General features: G+C 49.3%; 2 protein-coding genes across 2 annotated transcripts; one reads left to right on the forward strand and one right to left on the reverse strand.

Moving 5' to 3' along the window:
* Positions 1 to 790: 790 nt before the first annotated feature.
* On the reverse strand, positions 791 to 4842 carry LOC109578731 (putative protein T-ENOL). The gene is made up of 6 exons (XM_070779904.1): positions 4741 to 4842; positions 3741 to 3834; positions 3402 to 3546; positions 3096 to 3129; positions 2838 to 2895; positions 791 to 1085 (listed from the first exon to the last, which is right to left on the reverse strand). Exons 2-6 carry the CDS (start codon positions 3828 to 3830, stop codon positions 1050 to 1052), a joined length of 363 nt encoding a protein of 120 aa, XP_070636005.1. The 5' UTR covers positions 3831 to 3834; positions 4741 to 4842; the 3' UTR covers positions 791 to 1049.
* Positions 4843 to 4872: 30 nt separating this feature from the next.
* CDIPT (CDP-diacylglycerol--inositol 3-phosphatidyltransferase) lies at positions 4873 to 8342 on the forward strand. Its single transcript, XM_019988198.2, has 6 exons — positions 4873 to 5308; positions 5404 to 5538; positions 6250 to 6403; positions 6839 to 6920; positions 7450 to 7531; positions 7650 to 8342. The coding sequence occupies exons 1-6, from the start codon at positions 5266 to 5268 to the stop codon at positions 7793 to 7795; spliced, it is 642 nt and encodes a 213-aa protein (XP_019843757.1). The 5' UTR covers positions 4873 to 5265; the 3' UTR covers positions 7796 to 8342.
* The last annotated feature ends 11538 nt before the right edge of the window (positions 8343 to 19880 follow it).

The raw sequence follows: 19880 nt of genomic DNA on the forward strand, positions 1-19880 counted from the left end.
GTATTAGATTTGCAGCCTTTCCTAAACAATGAGCTTGTTTTGTATCCTATGGGTGTCCTTTTCTTTACTCTTGGGCATTATAGGGAATTTATAACCAGTTTGTCTTAAAGTCTCTCTCCAAATCAACTGAATTTTCCTTAATTAAAATTTTATAACTAAATATAATGAAATATTTTTAGAACACTCAAAAGAGGACTGAATTTTAGGAGAACAAGAAGCAAACTGACCTTGATAAATGCTTAAGTTTGGGACATTGATTCTGGGCCAGGCATTGTGATGAGCTCTATGCATACAATTATGTTTTTAACTCTCACAAGGTCCTTGTGAGGCAGGGACAATTATTTCCATTTTTCAGATAAGGAAACAGGGGCTTGGACATGTGAACTGACAGGAAATTCCTCAGGAGGCTCCAAAAAGTGGCCAGACTGAGATTTAAATGCAAATTTCACAAAGCCTCCAGCACTGCCTTCCACCATGATGTGTTCCAGAGCCAGGAGGCTCCAAAGCGCAGAGACCTCAACAGTGACGCTGGTGGCAGGGACGGAGTCTCTCAGATGTCACAGGCCTAGACCTTACGATGCAGGAGTCTGGCTGGGAGGATGGATCTGAACCTTTGAACTCATCTCTGCCAACAGGCTGATGGATAATAGGTGGATAACTGCCTGAATTAAAGCCATTCCCATAATATGGAATATGCCATTCCAATAATATGCCCACACATCTGGCAAAAGGGGGCAGGGGTGCTCCTTTCACATCACCCCAGAGAAATCACACAAGAGCACTGCCCAGGTTGAGAGGAGGGGAGGATCTCTGTCTCTTTATTAAAGCTTTTCATTGCTGGTGGTGTCCTTGCCAGTTGAGGGTGGCAAGGTGTGTGATGGTTTCGGAACACTTTGGAGGCTTCAGGGGTGATGTTGCTCACAACCAGGAACGCCCCCAGAACCGATCTGTTGAATGAGCATGAGCGGTGAAAGAGGAGCTTTGACATGTTGCAGAGAGACAGAGTCGGGGGAGGGCACGAGAGGCCAAGAGCAGCACCAAAATTGGGATCATCCTCCAGACGTCAAGTTGGTAGGGAGAGGTCCCTAGAAAAGAATACGAGTCTTGATTTTAGATCCAAGGCTCATGTCTCTTTATTCTTCCATCCTTCACCTATCCATCCAATCCCTACCCTCAATCATTTATCCACTCACCATTTCCCACCTACCCATTTATCATCCACCCACCATTCTCTTTCCATCCATCCATCCATCCATCCATCCATCGATCCACCCATTCCATCCATCTATCCACCCACAAATCTATCCATCATTCCCCATTCATAATAGACATTCAATAAACATTTGCTTAGTTCCTTCTCTGCCTTCTTCATTAACCCCTCTCTTCTCTGCCAACCTCTTGAAGAGATTCTTCAGGGCTCCATCCTCAGTGCCCTTGTCTTTATCACTCTGCACAAACCCTTCCACCCCCATTGCAGGGCAACTGCACACTCTTTAACTGCCAACCCTCTCCTACATCAGATCTCTAGCACCAGCCCAGACCTCACGAGTGAGCTTTGAAGCTGCATTTCCAACTGTATACAGGGTATTTGCACCTGGAGTTCCCAGGGGCCCCTCAAACACAATCTGTCCAAAGGTGGCGTCATGCCTGTGATGCCCCAGGAAGATGAGAAGGCTGGCGAGACGGGAAAGGGGAGCAGTCAGGGACAATGAGGTCAGACAGACAATAGGGTTGGGGAGGAGAGAGATCACATAGGACTTTGTAAGCCATTGAAGGCCTTTGGCTTTGACTCTGAAATGGAGACCTACTGTAGACTTTTGGGCAGAAGCATGGCATCATCAGACTTAGGTTTCCCAAGTCAGAAAACTAGGAGCCCTCTGATTCCTTCTTTTTTCCCCTACCATTTCTAATCAATTACCAAACTCATTCTTCCTGGTCTTTATTACTCATATCTACCCTTTCTCTCATCTCTATTATTACTGTGAATATTCAGGACCTACTCATCTCTAGTTTGGTCTCCAATTCCTAACTGGCCTTCCAGCCTCTCATCTTTCCCTTTTCAGTTCACTCTCTCCACTGACCACCAGTGTGATGGATCTAAAATCCCAACTTCCCCTGCTCAAAACTCTTCAATGACTCCTCACCTGCAGGAAAACATCTCTGGGTCTTAATAAAACACACATAAAGTCCCTTGATGAGTCGCTGGGTGCCAGGCCTGCACAGTCCAGCAGTAAAACTGCTTCTGGCCCTACTGCCTCCCCTGCCCTAAAGGACCCACACAGAGGGACTTCCCTGGTGGTCCAGTGGCTAAGACTCTGTGCTCCCAATTCAGGGGGCCCTGACCAGGTTCAATACCTGGTCAGCAAACTAGATCTCACATGCCTCAACTAAGACCTGGTGCAGCCAAAAAATAAATTAATTTCAACAAAAAAGAATACACACTTATACCCATGGTCGTCCTCCTGAGACTCACCTCCTTGTTCATACAAGTCCTACCACTTGGAATACCCTGACCACCTCATTTTTCCCTAGAAATTTCTTTCTTTCAGTGTCACCTCCTCCAGGAAGCTCCATGATTCCTTTCCTTCCTGTCCCAACTGCGGCTGCGAGTAAGTGCTCTTCTCGCTGTTTCCATTTCTGTCGTGGGCACTTAACCATATTTGTTGTAATTAACCATTTACTTGACTGGCCCCACACTAAACTGTGACCTTTTCAAGGGCAGAGACTGTGTCATTCATTTGTGTCCCAAGTTCCTAAAACAGGGACTGGTATATCATGTGAACTCTAACCGTAAGGTTATTCGGAATGGCCTTGTCATCCCTGGACCCAGCGCATACCTTCTCATGAGGGGATGGCAGGAGATGTACCTTCGTGTGGGTACGGTTTCTGTCGGAGCTAGAGATGGCGGAAGGGAAAGGAGAGAGGTGAGAACTCAAGCCAAGGATTGGAGCAATCCTTGGAGCAGAACAGAACAGGACTATGTGGTGTAAAATCCCCCTACCCTGCTGGGATGTTGTCAAACCCTGGCTCTCTCCTCTACAGGCTCTTCATCTTTCTCCCAAGACAAAGGGCATCTCCTGTGAAGCCTCACTCACCGGGTATCAGTGCCTCGGGTCTTGGTGAAGAACACTGGAAATAGAGGCCCCAGTCAGAAAAAGTACTATCCCCATAGCCAGAAAGAGATGAGGAAGGGGCTAAGGAGATTCCTGGTCAGGGGTGGGGGATGGGGACTGGGTTAGTGGGTGGGGAGGCGCTGTGTGGTCCCAGGGCTGCTGTGAGCCGGGGGGAGCTGGGGACAGACTCCTGGAGAGGTCAGTTGCGGGTGGGTTGCGGGGCTCAGGGACTGGAACTGGGGCTATGAGTGGGTCTCTGGACACAGGGGTCCTCAGGTGGGGAGTCACCGTGTTTGGATATCTGAGTCCCTCGGTCTTGTGTCTGTTTTTCCTTGATGGGCACAGGATTCATGTGGTAGGCAGCAACAAACAAGGCCTCGTCAGTGAGTTCCGTGCTGATCTGTGTCAGGAATTCCTCAGAGCGAGAAACCTTCTGGAAAACGGAAAGTTGGGGGGTTCAGCCTTAGAGTTCCCACATGGAAGTGCAGGGTTTGGAGGTTTCCAGGCTGGAGGCTCTGGGCTCAGGGTTGAGGCCGGAGTCTGAAGGCTGGCAGTCTCAGTGTCCTCAGCCTGAGCACACTCCACCTCACTTCACCCCCACCCCAAGAACCCCTCCCCAGGGCTCACCAGATCGCAGCCCAGTGAGGTTGCAGGGGTTGTGGGTTGGGATGGCCGGCTGCCCTTTTTCTCCTCATTCCTGGCAAGAGTGGATGACATTCCCCTGGGGACAGTGGGAGCCCGAGTTAGGCTGCAAAACCAGCTCACTTCTCCCAACCCCAACCCACCACCATTCCCCGGGGCCTTGGAGAACTGTGTCAGTTCTCTCTCTGAAGAAAAAAGAAAAAAGGGGAGGGGGGAGAGAAATAGTTGCTTTAAATCTTCCTAGGGGAGGGAGGAGGTAGGAGGCCCACAACACCCACCTCTCCTACCCCTTACTTCGCCCAGCAGGGGCCCTCTCTTTCCTTCTTCCCACCCAAGGCCCTTCCCAAGACAAGGCAGCCCACTTGCCGCCCCCAACCTGGCAGACGTGTCGAAATCTTGGGCTACTCAGCAGGAGAGGAGACGGAGAGGTCTAACGAGCCCTTTTACGGGCCGTGGGGACGGGGGATTTGGGAGTTGGGGAGGAAGGCTGGAAAGAGGGGAACCCGGGAAGGCGCCGTTGCTATAAAAACCTTGGCGTCTGAGGACGTTCCGCAGCCCCGTTGCCAGGAAATTAAGGATTCTAGAACCAAATGGGGGAGGGCATTTTCCCAGCTGCTCGCATTCGCTTCCCCGGCTTCTCCACCCTCTCTGGGTCCCTCCTTGCGGGCACTGACCCCAGCGTCAGTGGCTTGAGAAACTTGGGAAGATCACGGACGGTGGACCTTGGCACCTAATCCTCCCACCACTAGGGGCAGGCGAGAAACAACCCCTCCCCAGGCCGCCTTCCAGCCTCTTTGGACGTCATCTCTTCGCTTGGAGCCTGCGACAGCAAATGAGAGCCGAGAGAGGGGGCGGGGAAGGGAAAATGTGGGCTGTACCAAATAACTTTGCCTTTTGGGGGTGCAAAGACTCTGGATGGCGGGATCTTTTTGCCATTAAGTCCAGGAGTAATATCCTCCGCAGAAAAGAAAGTAGAGACATTTACCTAGACCTCTTTCTCTTTTGATCTGTCCTTTTAAGCCCCTTCCTTTGCTCAGCGTCGATGATTCTTTGCCCCCTCTCCTCCCTCTGTACTTTGGTACGAATCGATGGAAAGGGGCGGAGGGAAGAAAAGGAAAAGGAAGCGGGCAGATCTTAAAGGGGACGCATCCATTTCTTAAGTCTCGTTCCTTTCTCTAATTTTGCAAGGACAAACGCAGAAAAGTAGGTTCCGGAAGCCGAGCGCAGCTGGAGCAGCAGGGGCCGCAGCTGTAGGCGGGAGCTCCCGCGAGGCAGGCGGAGGCCAGCGTCTGCCCATAGGAAGGGCGGGGTGTGCGCGCCCCCTGCTCCCGGCGCACAGCTGGGTCGGCCCATGCTCCGGCCGGCAGCGAGCTTGAACATCTGGGACCCGGCAGGGACCTGCATGCAGTGGGCGTGGCTGATGCGCCGGGCTGGAGAGTGAATCTGCACCGGGGCTGGGACAGAGTTGGCACCTCCAGTTAAGGCCCAGAGCGGCCAGGGGACCTCCGCGATGGCAAGCGAAAATATCTTCCTGTTTGTGCCTAACCTCATCGGTGAGTGCTACCCGCGGCTCCGGGCGGAACGGGAGGGCCAGGGGCCTTGGGCAGGCTCCCAGATCTGCCCTGTCTCACCCTGTCTCAATTCCAAGGTTATGCTCGGATTGTCTTCGCCATCATTTCTTTCTACTTCATGCCCTGCTGCCCCCTCACGGCCTCCTCCTTTTACCTGCTCAGCGGACTTCTGGACGCTTTCGATGGACATGCTGCTCGAGTCCTTAATCAAGGTGACAGACATCTCTAACAGCCTGTCCCACAACCCTCTGCCTCCTTTTTCTTGCTTCCTCAGGACCTCGGGGTGGGCGGGTACTCGGGAATCCGAGGGCTGTTATTCCCATCTCTGTAGAAGACAATCTAGAATGACCTGGGTTTGAAGCAGAAGGGATTGAAGCTCCCTGTTGAGAACGAGCGCGACTGGGCATGGCAGTGGCAGTGCTAGAGGCTTTTCTGAATAAAAAGCCTTTCAACAGGTTATTGGGCATCTGCTGTGTGCCAGACACAAGCAATCAGCATTCCAGAAGGCATGTTTAGAGGGAGGATGGAGAAGGAAGGGAGATAGTTTCTGGAGGGTTGACCTCATTTTTTATAATCTGTTCTTCAGACCGGAAGAACAGACTTTCCTAAGACTTCCTAAGACTTCAAATCTTCTTGTCTTGAGACCTGGACCTTTGGTTATGGATTGATGAGTTGTAGAGCTAGCTAGCTTTCTCACGCCCTTTTACAATGTTGTCTCCACTCTACTAGGCTTCCCCCTTTTATGGTATGGTGACCTTTGCCCTTTGACCTTTACACTCCAGCCAGAGCAGTCTGCTTTCCTCTCCCCTAAGTGGATGGTGGGCATTTTCACTCTTAGACTCTGCATCAGAGTGATACACCAAATACGGCCCCTGTCACAGCTCCATTGTCCCCTGACAGCCCCTTTCCACCATTTTTCTCAGGGACCCGGTTTGGGGCCATGCTGGACATGCTGACAGACCGGTGCTCCACGATGTGTCTGCTGGTCAACCTGGCCCTGCTGTACCCTCGCGCCACCCTTCTCTTCCAGCTCAGCATGAGCCTGGATGTGGCCAGCCACTGGCTGCACCTCCACAGGTCTGCAGTTCTGGGGATATGGACCGGTGGAAGAAGAGGCTACATGGGGAGGGATGAGACCTTCTCAGGGGGTATCTTCAGGCTTCTGGGGAGGTCTCCTTTTTAGCTGTGCTTTGTTAAGGGAGTCCGGCGAATCTTCTCTGACTCAGCATCCTATTTTACAGTTAGCTCAGTAATCTTTAAAACTCTTTTGAGGATTCCAAAGAGATAACATCCCTTCGGAAAGGGGATGGGGCTTTTGAATCCTGATTTTGCTTCCTCCAGCTACCCAGCTAGACTGTGACTTCTGGCCCAATGGTCCTCAGCTGTGCCCCAGTCCCCACTCTGTTCAGCAGAGGCAATCCCAGTACTTATGTAATGGGGGTTGCATTGAGGATTTGGTGGGCATTCCTGGTGATGCACGCTCATGGATTCCCCCTCTACTTTCTCCCTAAGTTCTGTGGTCCGAGGCAGTGAAAGTCACAAGATGATCGACCTGTCTGGAAACCCCGTGCTTCGCATCTACTACACCTCCAGAGTGAGCCTTTGCTGCCCCTTCCTATTTGCTTAGGGCAAGTCCTGGCCCCAGCACTGGGCCCAGGGCAGGATTGGTAGGGAGGGTGTGTGTGAATTGCTCAGGCAGCAGGTGTGCGCAGGAGGGAGGAACTGAGTGGCTTGAGGGGTGAGGGAAGGAGGAAGAAGCCAGAGAGGTCTGCAGAACCAGCTCTCTAAAGGCCTTAGGCCATAATCAGGAGTGTGGTCTTCCTCCTGGGTGGGCTGGACGGTGTTAGTACCTCCAGGTAGGACAAGGAGGGTGAGAATTGCAGCATTGCCAGGTAAGAATATCTTCCTCTTTTTGCGTGTCCTTATGGTGAGTGCTGCCCATGGCTCCAGGCTGAAGGGGAGGGTGAGGAGCCTTGGGTAGACTGATCTGCCCTGTTCCCGACATCTTCTCCACACCACCCTGCACCCCTCTCTCCCAGTTCCTGGTCCCCTGGCCCTTAGTTGGAGGATGGGAGCCACTGCCCTGCCATCTTGCTCAAGCAGCCTTTTTGCCGTTTGTTTAGCCTGCTCTGTTCACCCTGTGTGCTGGAAATGAGCTCTTCTACTGCCTCCTCTACCTGTTTAATTTCTCCGAGGGACCTTTAGGTAGGAGATGAGGGACTGGGCAGGAGGATGGGAGGGGGTCTGGCCTGCCCGGGGAGACAAGACCCCTGCCTCACCTGCATCCTGTTTTCTCTGGCTCACCCTTGATCCCCTCTCACAGTTGGCTCGGTGGGTCTTTTCCGAATGGGCCTCTGGATCACCGCCCCTATCGCCCTGCTCAAGTCTCTCATCAGCGTCATCCACCTGATCACAGCTGCCCGCAACATGGCTGCCCTGGACGCGGCAGATCGGGCCAAGAGGAAGTGACCGTGGAACCTCCAGCCCCTGGTTGCCCACCTGCCCTGGGAGTCTCACAGTGCCACGTGGCTCCCCAGTCTCTCCCTAGGGGGAGGGCCCAGGCTCACATCTTTCCAATTGTGTCATCCAAACTGCTGGGAAGGAGGGGTGGGCATCCTCTTTGGTGATATGATGTTCTCCGTAATCCTGGGGACCAGTTCTCCCACCCCCGTAATTGCCAAGGACCTGGACTTCAGGAAGGATGCTCAGGAGGCCCCACCCACACGGGCAGTGCTTTGGGGGCCCCAAGAGAGCTGGCTGAAGACTGGGCATTGTCACACCTGCTGGATCAGCCCTGGGATCTGGCCTGGCCTGAGATCTTAGGGATTTGAGTAAGGGAGGTGGGATAGGGGCCAGGGTTCCCAAGAGGCAGGGATTCAGACCTCTGCCCTTGGCTGGAGGAAGCCTGTGGGTACCGTGGCTGGGCGAGAAGGGGCTGTCAAGATCCCCATTGCAATCTCCTCTGTCCTGGCTCTGAAGGCCTTGATAATAAAGGAGGGGATGTCACTGTTCTGGAGTTGGTTGCCTTGGAGATACTCTTGGAGCAGGGCCTGGGTTGAGGGGAGAGGTTGGGGGAAAAATGATGATCCATCTGGATACTAGCTTACTGGCTGGCTCCTTCCTGTCACTCCTCGGTGACCTCAGCCCCTCCCTGCCACCCAAGCTCATTCTGTGTCCTCTGCCTACTTTATTTTCTTTACAACACCTGTCACTGGCTGTCTACAGTTACTTGTGTACCTGATATTTTCTACTTACTAAAAATTAAACTCCGCAAGGGCACAGACTTTTCTTATTCTTTCTCTGTCCCTACAAAGAAGATTATTCTTGACCTGGCATATCATAGCCACTTAGTAAAGACCCATGAATAGATGGGTTGGTTTCTGAGAGTGTGGTTCTTTGAGCACGTATGGGGTATTTCTGGAAAATTCAGCTTCTTGGACCCTGCACCAGACCTCCAGAGTTGGGAATTAAGGCATAGGCCAAGAAGTCTGGGATTGTAATAAACCCCAGCTGATTGATTCTTTTCCCCAATTACATTGAGAATCACTGACCCTTCTTAAACATTTTGTGGGTACCTACGAAAGAGTCAGACACAACTGAGCGACTGAACTGAACTGAACTGAACCAATAGGAGATATTGTTCTGGGCATCTGTCCCTAACAGCTTACCCCTGTCATCTGAACAGAAAGCTGCCTGGCATCAGCTTTGACAAGAAAGACTATATTGAGCCAGATACCGTATGCCAGATCCTGTACTGGGGATTCTTTGCAGATATAACTTATTTTACCCTTATGAGAGCTTAACCAAGAGGGGCTCATGTCTGTTATTGTTGCTTAGTCGTGTCCGGCTCTGTGACCCCATGGACTGCAGTACACCAGGCTTCCCTGTCCATTAGCAACTCCCGGAGATTGCTCAAACTCATGTCCATTGAGTTGCTGATGCCATCCAACCATTCTCATCCTTTGTTGCCCCCTTCTCCTGCCTTCGATCTTTCCTAGCATCAGGGTCTTTTCCAGTGAATCAGCTCTTCACATCAGGTGGCCAAAGGATTGGAGCTTCAGCATCCGTCCTTCCAGTTGAATATTCAGGGTTGGTTTCCTTTAGGATTGACTGGTTGGATCTCCTTGCTCTTCAAGGGATTCTCAAAAGTCTTCTCCAGCACCACAGTTCAAAAGCATCAATTCTCTGGCATCCAGCCTTTGTGATCCAACACTCACATCCATACGTGACTGCTGGAAAAACGATACCTTTGACTGTATGGACCTTTGTCAGCAAAGAGGCCCTCATGTCTGAGGGCTGACATTTATCAGATGTGTACTGAGCCTCAACTCCTGCTCTAGGTTCAGGGGATTCAGTGAGAAGGAGGCCACTGGCTAGCCAGGGAAGAGATGATGCCATTAGGAGGGTGCTTATTGAAGGGTGGGGGTAGAATGTGCTGTAGCGCTTTGGGTGTCTTAAGAAGAAAGCTGGTAGTAGTAATTGGGGAGGGAAGGGTTAATGCAGAGGTAGATTGATTCTCAACTGACTGAGTGGGAAGGTGGCCTGAGAGCACCCTGGGCAGTTGCCAAAGGGAAATGGAAGCAGGTCGATGTGGCTGGAACTCTGAACGCTGGGGGCTGGGAGCTGGAGAGCTGGTAAAAGGTAGGGCAGAAGCCAGCAGCAGCCTGATGAACCCAAGAGAACTTTTGGACTTCACCCTGAGGGCCATGTGGAGGTGCTGTAGGAGTCTTTTAAAATAATAGGTACATTATTCATAGGCAAAAATAGTAAGTTGCACACATTACCAAAGGATGACGAAGTCTTCCTGCCACTTGAAGCTCCCAGTTTTCCCCTGAGGCAACCACTGGTATTCACTGCTTATGTATCTAAATGAATTCTTCACATGTACCCATATTCTGTATTTTAAAATTCAGTTTGTATATTTGCTGGTCTGCTAATGAAACCCAGCGGGACCTTGTGGGGCTCCTGGGTAAAAATCCTCTCTGTGTGCCCCATTTCTTGTTCATAGGAATAGGCTTCCTTCAGCCTCCTTGACCTTCCCTGAATTCCAAAGGGCAGGTTCAAACAGTTGCTAATCAGAGAAAAGGAGGGGTTGGAGAAATAAGGGAGGAGCAGTTAAACAGGGCAGCCTCTATACAGTAAGAAGGACAAGTCTTGGAGCTGACTGTGACTCAGATCATGAGCTCCTTACTGCAAAATTCAGGCTTAAATTGAAGAAGGTACGGAAAACCACTAGGCCATTCAGGTATGACCTAAATCAAATCTCATGATTATACAGTGGGGGTGGCAAATAGATCCAAGGGATTAGATCTGGTAGACAAGAGTACCTAAAGAACTATGGGCAGGGTACATAACACTGTACAGGAAGTGGTGGTCAAAACCATCCCCAAGAAAAAGAAATGTTAGAAGGCAAAATAGTTGTCTGAGGAGGCCTGACAAATAGCTGAGAAAAGAAGGGAAGCTAAAGGCAAAGGAGAAAGGGAAAGATATACCTAACTGAATGCAGAGTTCCAGAGAATAGCAAGGAGAAATGAGAAAGCCTTCTTAAGTGAACAATGCAAAGAAACAGAGGAAAACAATAGAATGGGAAAGACTAGAGATCTCTTCAAGAAAATTAGAAAAATAAAGAAAATTAGAGATACCAAGGGAACATTTCATGCAAAGATGGGCACAATAAAGGACAGAAAAGGCAAGGACCTAACAGAAGCAGAAGAGATTAAGAAGAGGTGGCAAGAATACACAAAAGAACTATACAAGAAAGGTCTTAATGACCTGGATAATCACAATGGTGTGATCACTCATCTAAAGCCAGACATTCTAGAGTGCGAAGTCAAGTGGGCCTTAGGAAGCATTACTACGAACAAAGCTAGTGGAGGTGATGAAATTCCAGTTAAGCTACCTCAAATCTTAAAAGATGATTCTGTCAAAGTGCTGCACTCAGTATGCCAGCAAATTTGGAAAACTCAGCAGTGGCCACTGGACTGGAAAATTTCAGTTTTCATATCAATCCTAAAGAAGGGCAATGCCAAAAAATGTTCAAACTATGGCACAATTGCACTCATCTCACACTCTAGCAAATGAATGCTCAAAATTCTCTAAGCTAGGCTTCAACAGTACATGAATTGAGAAATTCCAGATGTACAAGCTGGATTTAGAAAAGGCAGAGGAACCAGAGATCAAATTACCAATATCCATTGGATCATAGAAAAAACAAGGGAATTCCAGAAAAACATCTGCTTCATTGACTACGCTAAAGTCTTTGTGTAGATCACAACAAACTGTGGAAAATTCTTAAAGAGATGGGAATACCAGACGACCTTACCTGCCTCCTGAGACACCTGTATGCTGGAGAAGAAGCAACAGTTAGAACCAGACATGGAACAATGGACTGGTTCTAAATTGAGAAAGGATTACGTCAATGCTGTATATTGTCAGCCTCCTTATTTAATTTATATGCAGAGTACATCATGTGAAATGCTGGGCTGGATGAATCAAGAGGGAATCAGGATTGCCGGGAGAAATATCAGCAACCTCAGACATGCAGATGATACCACTGTAATGGCAGAAAGCAAAGAGGACCTAAAGAGCCTTTTGAGGGTGAAAGAAGAGAGTAAAAAAGCTGGCTTAAAACTCAGCATTCAAAAAATCAAGATCATGACATCCAGTCCTATCAGGGCAAATAGATTGGGAAAAAGTGGAAACAGTGACAGATTTCATTTTCTTGGGCTCCAAAATCAATCCAAAACTAAAAGATGCTTGCTCCTTGGAAGAAAAGCTATGACAAACCTAGACAGAGTATTAAAAGCAGAGACATCACTTTGCCAACAAAGGTCCATATAGTCAAAGCTGTGGTTTTTCCAGTAGTCATGTACAGATGTTAGAGTTGGACTGTAAAGAAGGCTGAGAGCCAAAGAATTGATACTTTCAAACTTTGGTGCTGGAGAAGACTCTTAAGAGTCCCTTGGACAGCAAGGATATCCAACTAGTCAATCCTAAAGGGAATCAACCCTGAATATTCACTGGAAGGACTGATGCTGAAGCTGAAGCTCCAGTACTTTGGCCACCTGATGTGAAGAGCTGATTTATTGGAAAAGATCCTGAAGCTGGGAAAGATTGAGGGCAGGAGGAAAAGGGAGTGACAAAGGATGAGATGGTTGGATTGCATCATTGACTCAATGGACATGCGTTTGCGCAAACTCCAGGAGATAGTGAAGGATAGGGAAGCCTGGTGTGCTGCAGTCCATGGGGTTGCAGAGTCGGTCATGACTAAGCAACTGAACAACAAGTACAGCTTTTGCAACTGAACAACAAGTACAGCTTTGGGGCTGGGTCCTGGTTCCTCCTCAAGGAATATACAATAACAATATCTTTGAGGTCTTCTGTAGAACCAAGGCCCCCACTCAGGTGGAGGATGGTGACTTCTGGCTGGAGCACAGCCCTGTACCTCACTACCAACCAATCAGAAGGAAGTCACACACCTTGCAATCGTCACCCCACATTCTAACTGTTAAAACCTCCCCTCAAACTGTTGGGGAGTTTTAAGCAGGAGCCACCAAACGTTCTCCTCCCATGGCCTTTTCATAACCTTTTCGTGCTCCAAACTACAACGTTTCAGTTTATTTGACCTCACTATGCTTCGGGTACACACATGTGTGTTCTGTAAAACTAACACAAGCTGTTCCACAAGCTTTTTGTGTGCATTACCATTTCACCTCACATCTGCGCTCTTCTGTGTACTAAATACAATAAGCCCATTTTCCAGAGAGGAAATCTAGGACCTAGATGGCTTGGTTCCAGAGCTGGCGCCATTAACCTTTACCACACTGCAGTCCATGTCAGCAGTCTTCTTTTTTTTTTTTCAGGAGTCTTCTCAACGGTGGCATGGAATTCCATGGTTTATTTGTTTAAGCAGTTCCTGCCACCTCAAACAGTGTTTGACTCACCTGAGCCCTCTAATTGGGGTCACCTGTAGGATGAACATTGAAGGGCTTTAAGCAGGTTGATGGCAGGGACCGACTTGTACTTGAGGAAGAGAGTGGTTCACGAGCTGAGCAGCCCCTCCAACTGCAGGCATTCCCCTGTCAGCCTGCTCCCAGGCAGGTGGGAGGCTGAGCAGTGGTCCTTCATCCTTCATGAGTCAGCTTGATGCCGAAAGCTCAGCTTCTCTGTACACCTGTCCAGAATTGAATCTCAGAGACAGGGTTTGGGGTGAAGTAGAAAAGGAGAGCATTATTGCTTTGCCAGGCAAAGGGGGCCAGAGCAGGCTGATGCCCTCAAAACCGTGTGTCTCCCCTTGGGGAAGAAAGAAGTGTTATAGTAATTGTTCAAAGGGGGCGTGATCAGCTCCTGGACATTCTTGGGATGGGTTGGTGGTGAGGTTAGCAGGAGTCAGCATCATCACCCTTCAGGTGCAACTGGTCTGGGGTCTACACACTTGTGGGCCGCATACCATTGTTAATTGCTCTTTACTTCTTCCTCCTGGAGGGGGTTTCAGTATCTGCAAAATAGCTTAAAGATATTGTTTGTATCTGTCGATGGGGCAACAGGAGCCTACCCCAAGGCTGCTCTCTCTTTTTTAATGCAATTTTATGTATCTGTTTTTGGCTGTGCTGGGTCTTTGTTGCTGCACTGGCATTTCTCCAGTTGCAGCGAGCAGGGGCTACTCTCTAGCTGCGTGCGTGGGCTTCTCATTGCCTTGGCTCCTCCTGTGGGCCATGGGCTCTAGAGCACAGGCTCAGTAGTTGTGGCGCACGGGATTAGTTGCTCCGAGGCATGTGGCATCCTCCCGGATCAGGGATCAAACCTGTGTCTTCTGCATTGGCAGGCAGATTCTTTACCACTGAGCCACCAGGGAAGTCCCCCAAGTCTGCTCTTGACTTTTTCTTTCTGATCTCACATCCTCTCTTGAACCTGCCCGTTGGAACTCAGGGAAGGTTATGGAGGCTGTTTCCTATAGTCAAAGAAATGGGGGATATGAAAAGGCTTTGTGTCCAGGAGCCCCACAGAGCCCTGCATGGCATTAAGATCTCCCTTCTGACCAGATGAGTCTTCCAAGCACTCACTCCAGCCCCACAGCTCTGACTGGTTCCTTGGCTCTTTGGCCCTAACCATTTATACAGACATCAGATATGTCTATTCATGTAAACTAAGCAAGTGTACTACGGTGTTAGTACTCAGTATGTCTGACTCTTTGCCACGCCATGGACTGTAGTCCACCGGACTCCTCTGTCCATGGAATTCTCCAGGCAAGAATACTGGAGTGGGTTGCCATTTCCTCCTCCAGGGGATCTTCCCAATCCAGGTACCAAACCCAGAAATCGTGCATTGCAGGCAGATTCTTTTCCATCTGAGCCACCAGGAAATTCAGCCAAGTGGGAACTAAAAAAGAAAGGTGGGCACAAGTGTGGGTATCTTTCTCTCCAGTAGAATGTGTCCATGAGGAACCAGCACAGAAGATTCTGAATGCCCTCCCCTGTTGGGGCTGGGAGCAGCGTGGGAGGCGGGGAGCCTGCTGCCTTTGGTCCCATATCCAGTGACTGGACAGGGCCCAGGAGGAACCTTCAGGATGGTTCTGTGTCCTGGAGGATGAGGGTGGGGAACGTCAAGGCTGAAGTTGACCAGTGGAGTCACATCATATGTTGTTATGGTCAATGTCTGTGTGTCTGAAGACTTTATGACTGATGTGATGGTGTTTGAAGGTGGGGCCTTCAGGAAGAGATAAGGTTATGAGCCCTCACATGCTGGCTCTGAAGCAAGAAGAGGTGTTTTTGTTTTTTACCAGGTCGGTGCTGGTGCCTTGATCTTGGACTTCCAACCTCTGGAACTCGGAGACAGAAATTTCTATTGTTTCTAAGCCACCTAGTCTGTGATATTTTGTTATAGCAATATGAATGGGCTAAGAAGTATGTGCAGTAGTAACTTTCCAGAATTCAACTCTGTGTTCTCAGATTAAATAAATAATCACCATGTAGGACATGCCATGTGTTCTGCAGAGATGGGCACAATAAATACAGTTCCCTCAGGTGGTCCTGAGTCTGCTGTCACCCCTAATACTGTGATTTAGTGAGTGAGTGAGTGAGTGAGTGAGTGAAGTCGCTCAGTCGTGTCCGACTCTTTGCGACCCCTTGGACTGTAGCCTACCAGGCTTCTCCGTCCATGGAATTCTCCAGGCAAGAGTATTGGTGTGGGGTGCCACTGCCTTCTCCAGGGGATCTTCCTGACCCAGGGATTGAACCCGTGTCTCCTGCCCTGGCAGGTGGATTCTTTAACACTGAACTATACCAGGTTAAATCCTAATTCCAGAGATTAGGGACTCAGGTGCCTACCGATTTTCAACACAGATCTTCCAAGCGGACCTTGCTTGCTTGCATCTCACGTAGGCAGAGGTGCAGTGGGAGGACTGCTCAAGGCTGGTTTATTGGATGGCAGGGAACTGGCACCAGCTACATCCACTCCCATCAATTGGCTGCCAGTCAGTCATGTGGCCACTTCTACATGCAGAGGAGGTTGGGAAAGAGATTAGTTGTGGGCCTAGGAGGAAGAGAAAATAGATTTGGTACACAAAGTCTTTTGCTGTTTAAAGACCATTTTTTCTTCTACAAGGGATACATCAGTCAATTTATTTGGTATTTAACCAAAGAAAAGCTATTTGCTCCAGAGCTAGAGGAAAACAGGCTGTGTTGATCTACATCTGAGATCACACCATTCTGTATTTAACGGGCAATTTAAGGGACCTTCAAGGGTAAATTTAGTACCAAAGGACTGAGAATTTGGCTCCAGCGTGAACTGGAACTCCACTATATTTCCAGCAAGGCCTGCTTTCCTATCATAGAGATGTATCTTGTCTTCCCACTATATAATCAGTGCTTGGGAGACAGTGAAAACCCATCTTCACGTGTACAGTTTAAAGAGCAACTTCGATTACCTTATTGGATTTCACGACCTTATGAGGTGTATGTAGTCAGGAGAGGCTAGATTATACTGTGGTAAAAAGCTCCCCCACAAACCGCAGTGAGTTCACACAGGAAACGGTGCTCACTTCTGTTGTATGTCTGCTGTGGGTTGGGTGTGGCTCTGCTTCCCACCATTTTTCTCTGGGACCCAGGTCGATTTTTGAATATTGCTGGTTAACACGGAAAAGGAAAAAGTGTGGTGATGTCATTCCCTCCTGCATTTCACTGGCCAGAAGAAGTCATAGGCCGAGCCCAGTGGCCATTGGAGATCTGTGTGGTAGAGGCATCAAGTCATCAACTGGAAATGAGCTTAGAGCTCAGGGGTGAGGTCAGTGGTGGAGAAATGGATTTTTGAATCTAAAGCCAGGAGACTGGCCAAGAATGTAGCCTTGTAAAGGAACAAGGTTCTGGGAATTCCCTGGTAGTCTGGTGGTCAGGACTCCAAGCTTTTGCTGCAGAGGACACTGGCCAGGGAACTAAGGAAGATCCAGTAAATCACATTGAGTGGCCAAAAAAAAAAAAAGAGCGAGAAAGAGAACAAGGCTCAGGGTGACTCACGACTTAGCAGCTGAGCAGAGAAAGTGGGATTGGCCAAGTAAACTGAGGCACAACCAGGGAGGTGGAAGGAAAAGCGGAGCAGGCTAGGCGATGGGAGCCTGTGGTAGGAGGCGGGCGGCCACTGAGCTGAAGGATGGGAGGGGCTGAAGGAGAGGACCTAACTTCTGGGTTTAGCAAAGGTATTGTGATGCTGAATAGAGCTGTTTCCATTAAGCAAGGGGTGGAGACAGAAGTTAATTGGTGTGGTTTGAGGAGATAATGAGAGATAAGGAGTGGAAACTGAGAACTTTGGCTAGGAAGGAGGAGATAGGGGAGCTGGAGGGAACCAAGGGCAGAGAGAGTTGGTTCTCCATGGGAAGGAGCAAAGCACATTTCTAGAAACAGATGGTGCAGGAGATAAAAGGCGGTGGGATGGGGGAGTGGACTCCCAGGAGGACTTGGGGGGAAGGGGGCAAGCCGGGCTCAGTGGGAAGAGGAGGAAGGACACGGTCCAGATGGGGTCGTTTGTTAGATTTGATGCTGGAAAGGGCCTTCCTGCCCAATGAGTTTCTATTTTCTCAAAGAGGTGAGAGAAAGTGGGCCGGGGTGTGGGAGGTGGAGAGGAGAAGGGGTGTGAAGAGCTGCTCTGAAGGGGCCCTCACACAAGCGAGCGAGAGGAGCAGAGTCAGGCCGTAAGGTCTCTCGAGATTCGTTGCCATGAGTTTCAAATGAGATCAGTCTGTAGGTGGGTGTTCCTCCTCCAGGAACAAGCAGCTGGTCAGGGCGGGTAGAGGGGGCGGTATCTGGTTTAAGTCAGGATGGAGCTTTTTCCACTGAGTATTATGGGAGAAGAGGAGAGGCGAGGAAGGAGGGTTTTTTGTTTTTTGTTTTTGTTTGTTTTTTTCATTGAAGTATAACTGAATTACAATGTTAAGTTTCTGCTGTACAGCAAAGTGATTCAGTTACACATTTATATACGTTCTTAAAAATTCTTTTCCATTATGATTTATCATGGGATAGTGAATGCAGTTCTCTGTGCTATACAGTAGGAGCTTATTTGTCCATCTTACATTTAATAGCTTACATCTGCTAATCTCAGCCTCCCATACTGTCCCTCCCCCAACCCCTCCCCCTTGGTAACTACAAGAACATTCTATGTCCATGAGTCTCTTTCTGATTCATAGATGGGTTCATCTGCGTCATATTTTAGATTCCACATATGCGATATTGTATGGTATTTTGTCTTTCTCTGACTTCACTTAGTATGACAATCTCTAGCTCCATCCATGGTGTTGCAAATGGCATTATTTCATTCTTTTTTTACGACTCAGTAGTATTCCGTTGTGTAATATATACCACATCTTCTTCACCCATTTATCTGTCAGTGGACATTTAGGTTGCTTCCAGGTCTTGGATATTGTGAATAATGCTGCTATAGACATAGGGGGGTATGTATCTTTTCAAATTAAGAGTTTTGTCCAGATACATGCCCAGGCATGGGATTCCTGGGTCATATGTTAATTCTGTTTTTTAATTTCCTGAGGAACTTCCACACTGTTTTCCATCTGTCTGCACCAACTTACATTCTCACCAGCAGTGTAGGAAGGTTCCCTTTTCTGAAGGAAGTTTTGAGTGAGAATGAATGAATTACAGAATAGACAACAAAATCTAGGCTGGGCAAGATTGAAATGAAAAGGGTGAGGGGTTCACCATTGAGAAAGTGGTTGAGATCAAGGTCACTGAACCCTGGAGTAGAGGAATGGTTGGCGGAAGGTGAGGAGGAGTTGATTTCAGAGGTGGTGTGGTTATTAGTAATGACAATGTCAAGGGATGGCCATGGGAGCCATGGCCAAGACAGGAAGGAACTTACTCTTCTTGGGTAACCTTATCTGCTGTTACTTCTCCCCAGAGGCCCTTGGCTATAAACAGTGTTAACACAGCATGTACCAGGTACTGGATGAAGAGCTTTGAGTTAGTTGCCTCTCCTCAGGGAAGATGCGGAGAAGGCAATGGCAACCCACTCTAGTACTCTTGCCTGGAAAATCCCATGGACGGAGGAGCCTGGTAGGCTGCAGTCCATGGGGTCGAGAAGAGTCGGACACGACTGAGCGACTTCACTTTCATGCATTGGAGAAGGAAATGGCAACCCACTCCAGTGTTCTTGCCTGGAGAATCCCAGGGACGGGGGAGCCTGGTGGGCTGCCATCTATGGGGTCGCACAGAGTTGGACATGACTGAAGTGACTTAGCAGCAGCAGCAGCAGCAGGGAAGATGTAGGGGGTTTGTAGGAAGGAGGGGTGGATGAGCTGACTCGCTTGCCTGTTCTACCAAGACCGAGACAGCACCACCAAGTGCTATGGGCTAAACAGACAGCCCCACCCCCAACCAGCGGAGACCTGAGTGGGGCCATTGGTTACCAATGCAACTCAAGGCAGGAGACAAGAGCACATGGGACAGGGCCCAGTGAGGGGAGAGGAATAAGACTCTAAAAAAAAAAAAAAAAAAAAGCATCATAAAGAATCTCCCTGCAATGCAGGGGACTCCAGTTTGATCCCTGGGTTGAGAAGATTCCCTGGAGAAGCGAATGGCAACCCACTCCAGTATTCTTGCCTGGAGAATTCCACGGACGGAGGAGTCTGGTGGGCTACAGTTCATGGGGTCTCAAAGAGTCAATCGTGTCTGAGTGACTAACTGCTCAGTAGAGGAAATGCTGGCTCATTTCACAAATGAGGAAAAGATCAGGGAGGTTGGGTTCTCTTGGAGCACAGCTAGACACCCAAGCTTCTCTACCTAGGCATCTTTTTGCTTCCTCAGCAGAGACCAGGCAGGCCTGGCACCTACAGATCTACCTGTGCAGGAGGGCTGGTATACCTTGCAGCCTGTACCTGTGTGCCCAGATTAATTGTATCTGGATCCTTCCCCCAAATAAGGGCTCATTAACGGTCGTTGGGGAGGGTGAGAAGGGGGCACCCCTTCCTTGATGCTCCAAAGAACCCAAATCAGAAGCCCAGGGAGGTGGCTCCAGTTCCTAAGGCCCACTGCACCATCTTCCTCTCAGATCTGAC

This window comes from Bos indicus, chromosome 25, assembly GCF_029378745.1.
Source record: "Bos indicus isolate NIAB-ARS_2022 breed Sahiwal x Tharparkar chromosome 25, NIAB-ARS_B.indTharparkar_mat_pri_1.0, whole genome shotgun sequence".
NCBI classification, from domain to species: Eukaryota; Metazoa; Chordata; class Mammalia; order Artiodactyla; family Bovidae; genus Bos; species Bos indicus.

Bases quoted from the DNA above. Each gene is read 5' to 3' on its own strand.
- LOC109578731 (XM_070779904.1), bottom strand. From the start codon at position 3,830: ATGTCATCCACTCTTGCCAGGAATGAGGAGAAAAAGGGCAGCCGGCCA. The intron at 3,130-3,401 runs GTGACTCCCCAC...CTCTATTTCCAG, and splicing joins GACTCAGATATCCAAACACG to TGTTCTTCACCAAGACCCGA. The intron at 2,896-3,095 runs GTGAGTGAGGCT...CGCCATCTCTAG, and splicing joins ACCCGAGGCACTGATACCCG to CTCCGACAGAAACCGTACCC.
- CDIPT (XM_019988198.2), top strand. From the start codon at position 5,266: ATGGCAAGCGAAAATATCTTCCTGTTTGTGCCTAACCTCATCG. The intron at 5,539-6,249 runs GTGACAGACATC...CATTTTTCTCAG, and splicing joins TGCTCGAGTCCTTAATCAAG to GGACCCGGTTTGGGGCCATG. The intron at 7,532-7,649 runs GTAGGAGATGAG...CCCCTCTCACAG, and splicing joins TTTCTCCGAGGGACCTTTAG to TTGGCTCGGTGGGTCTTTTC.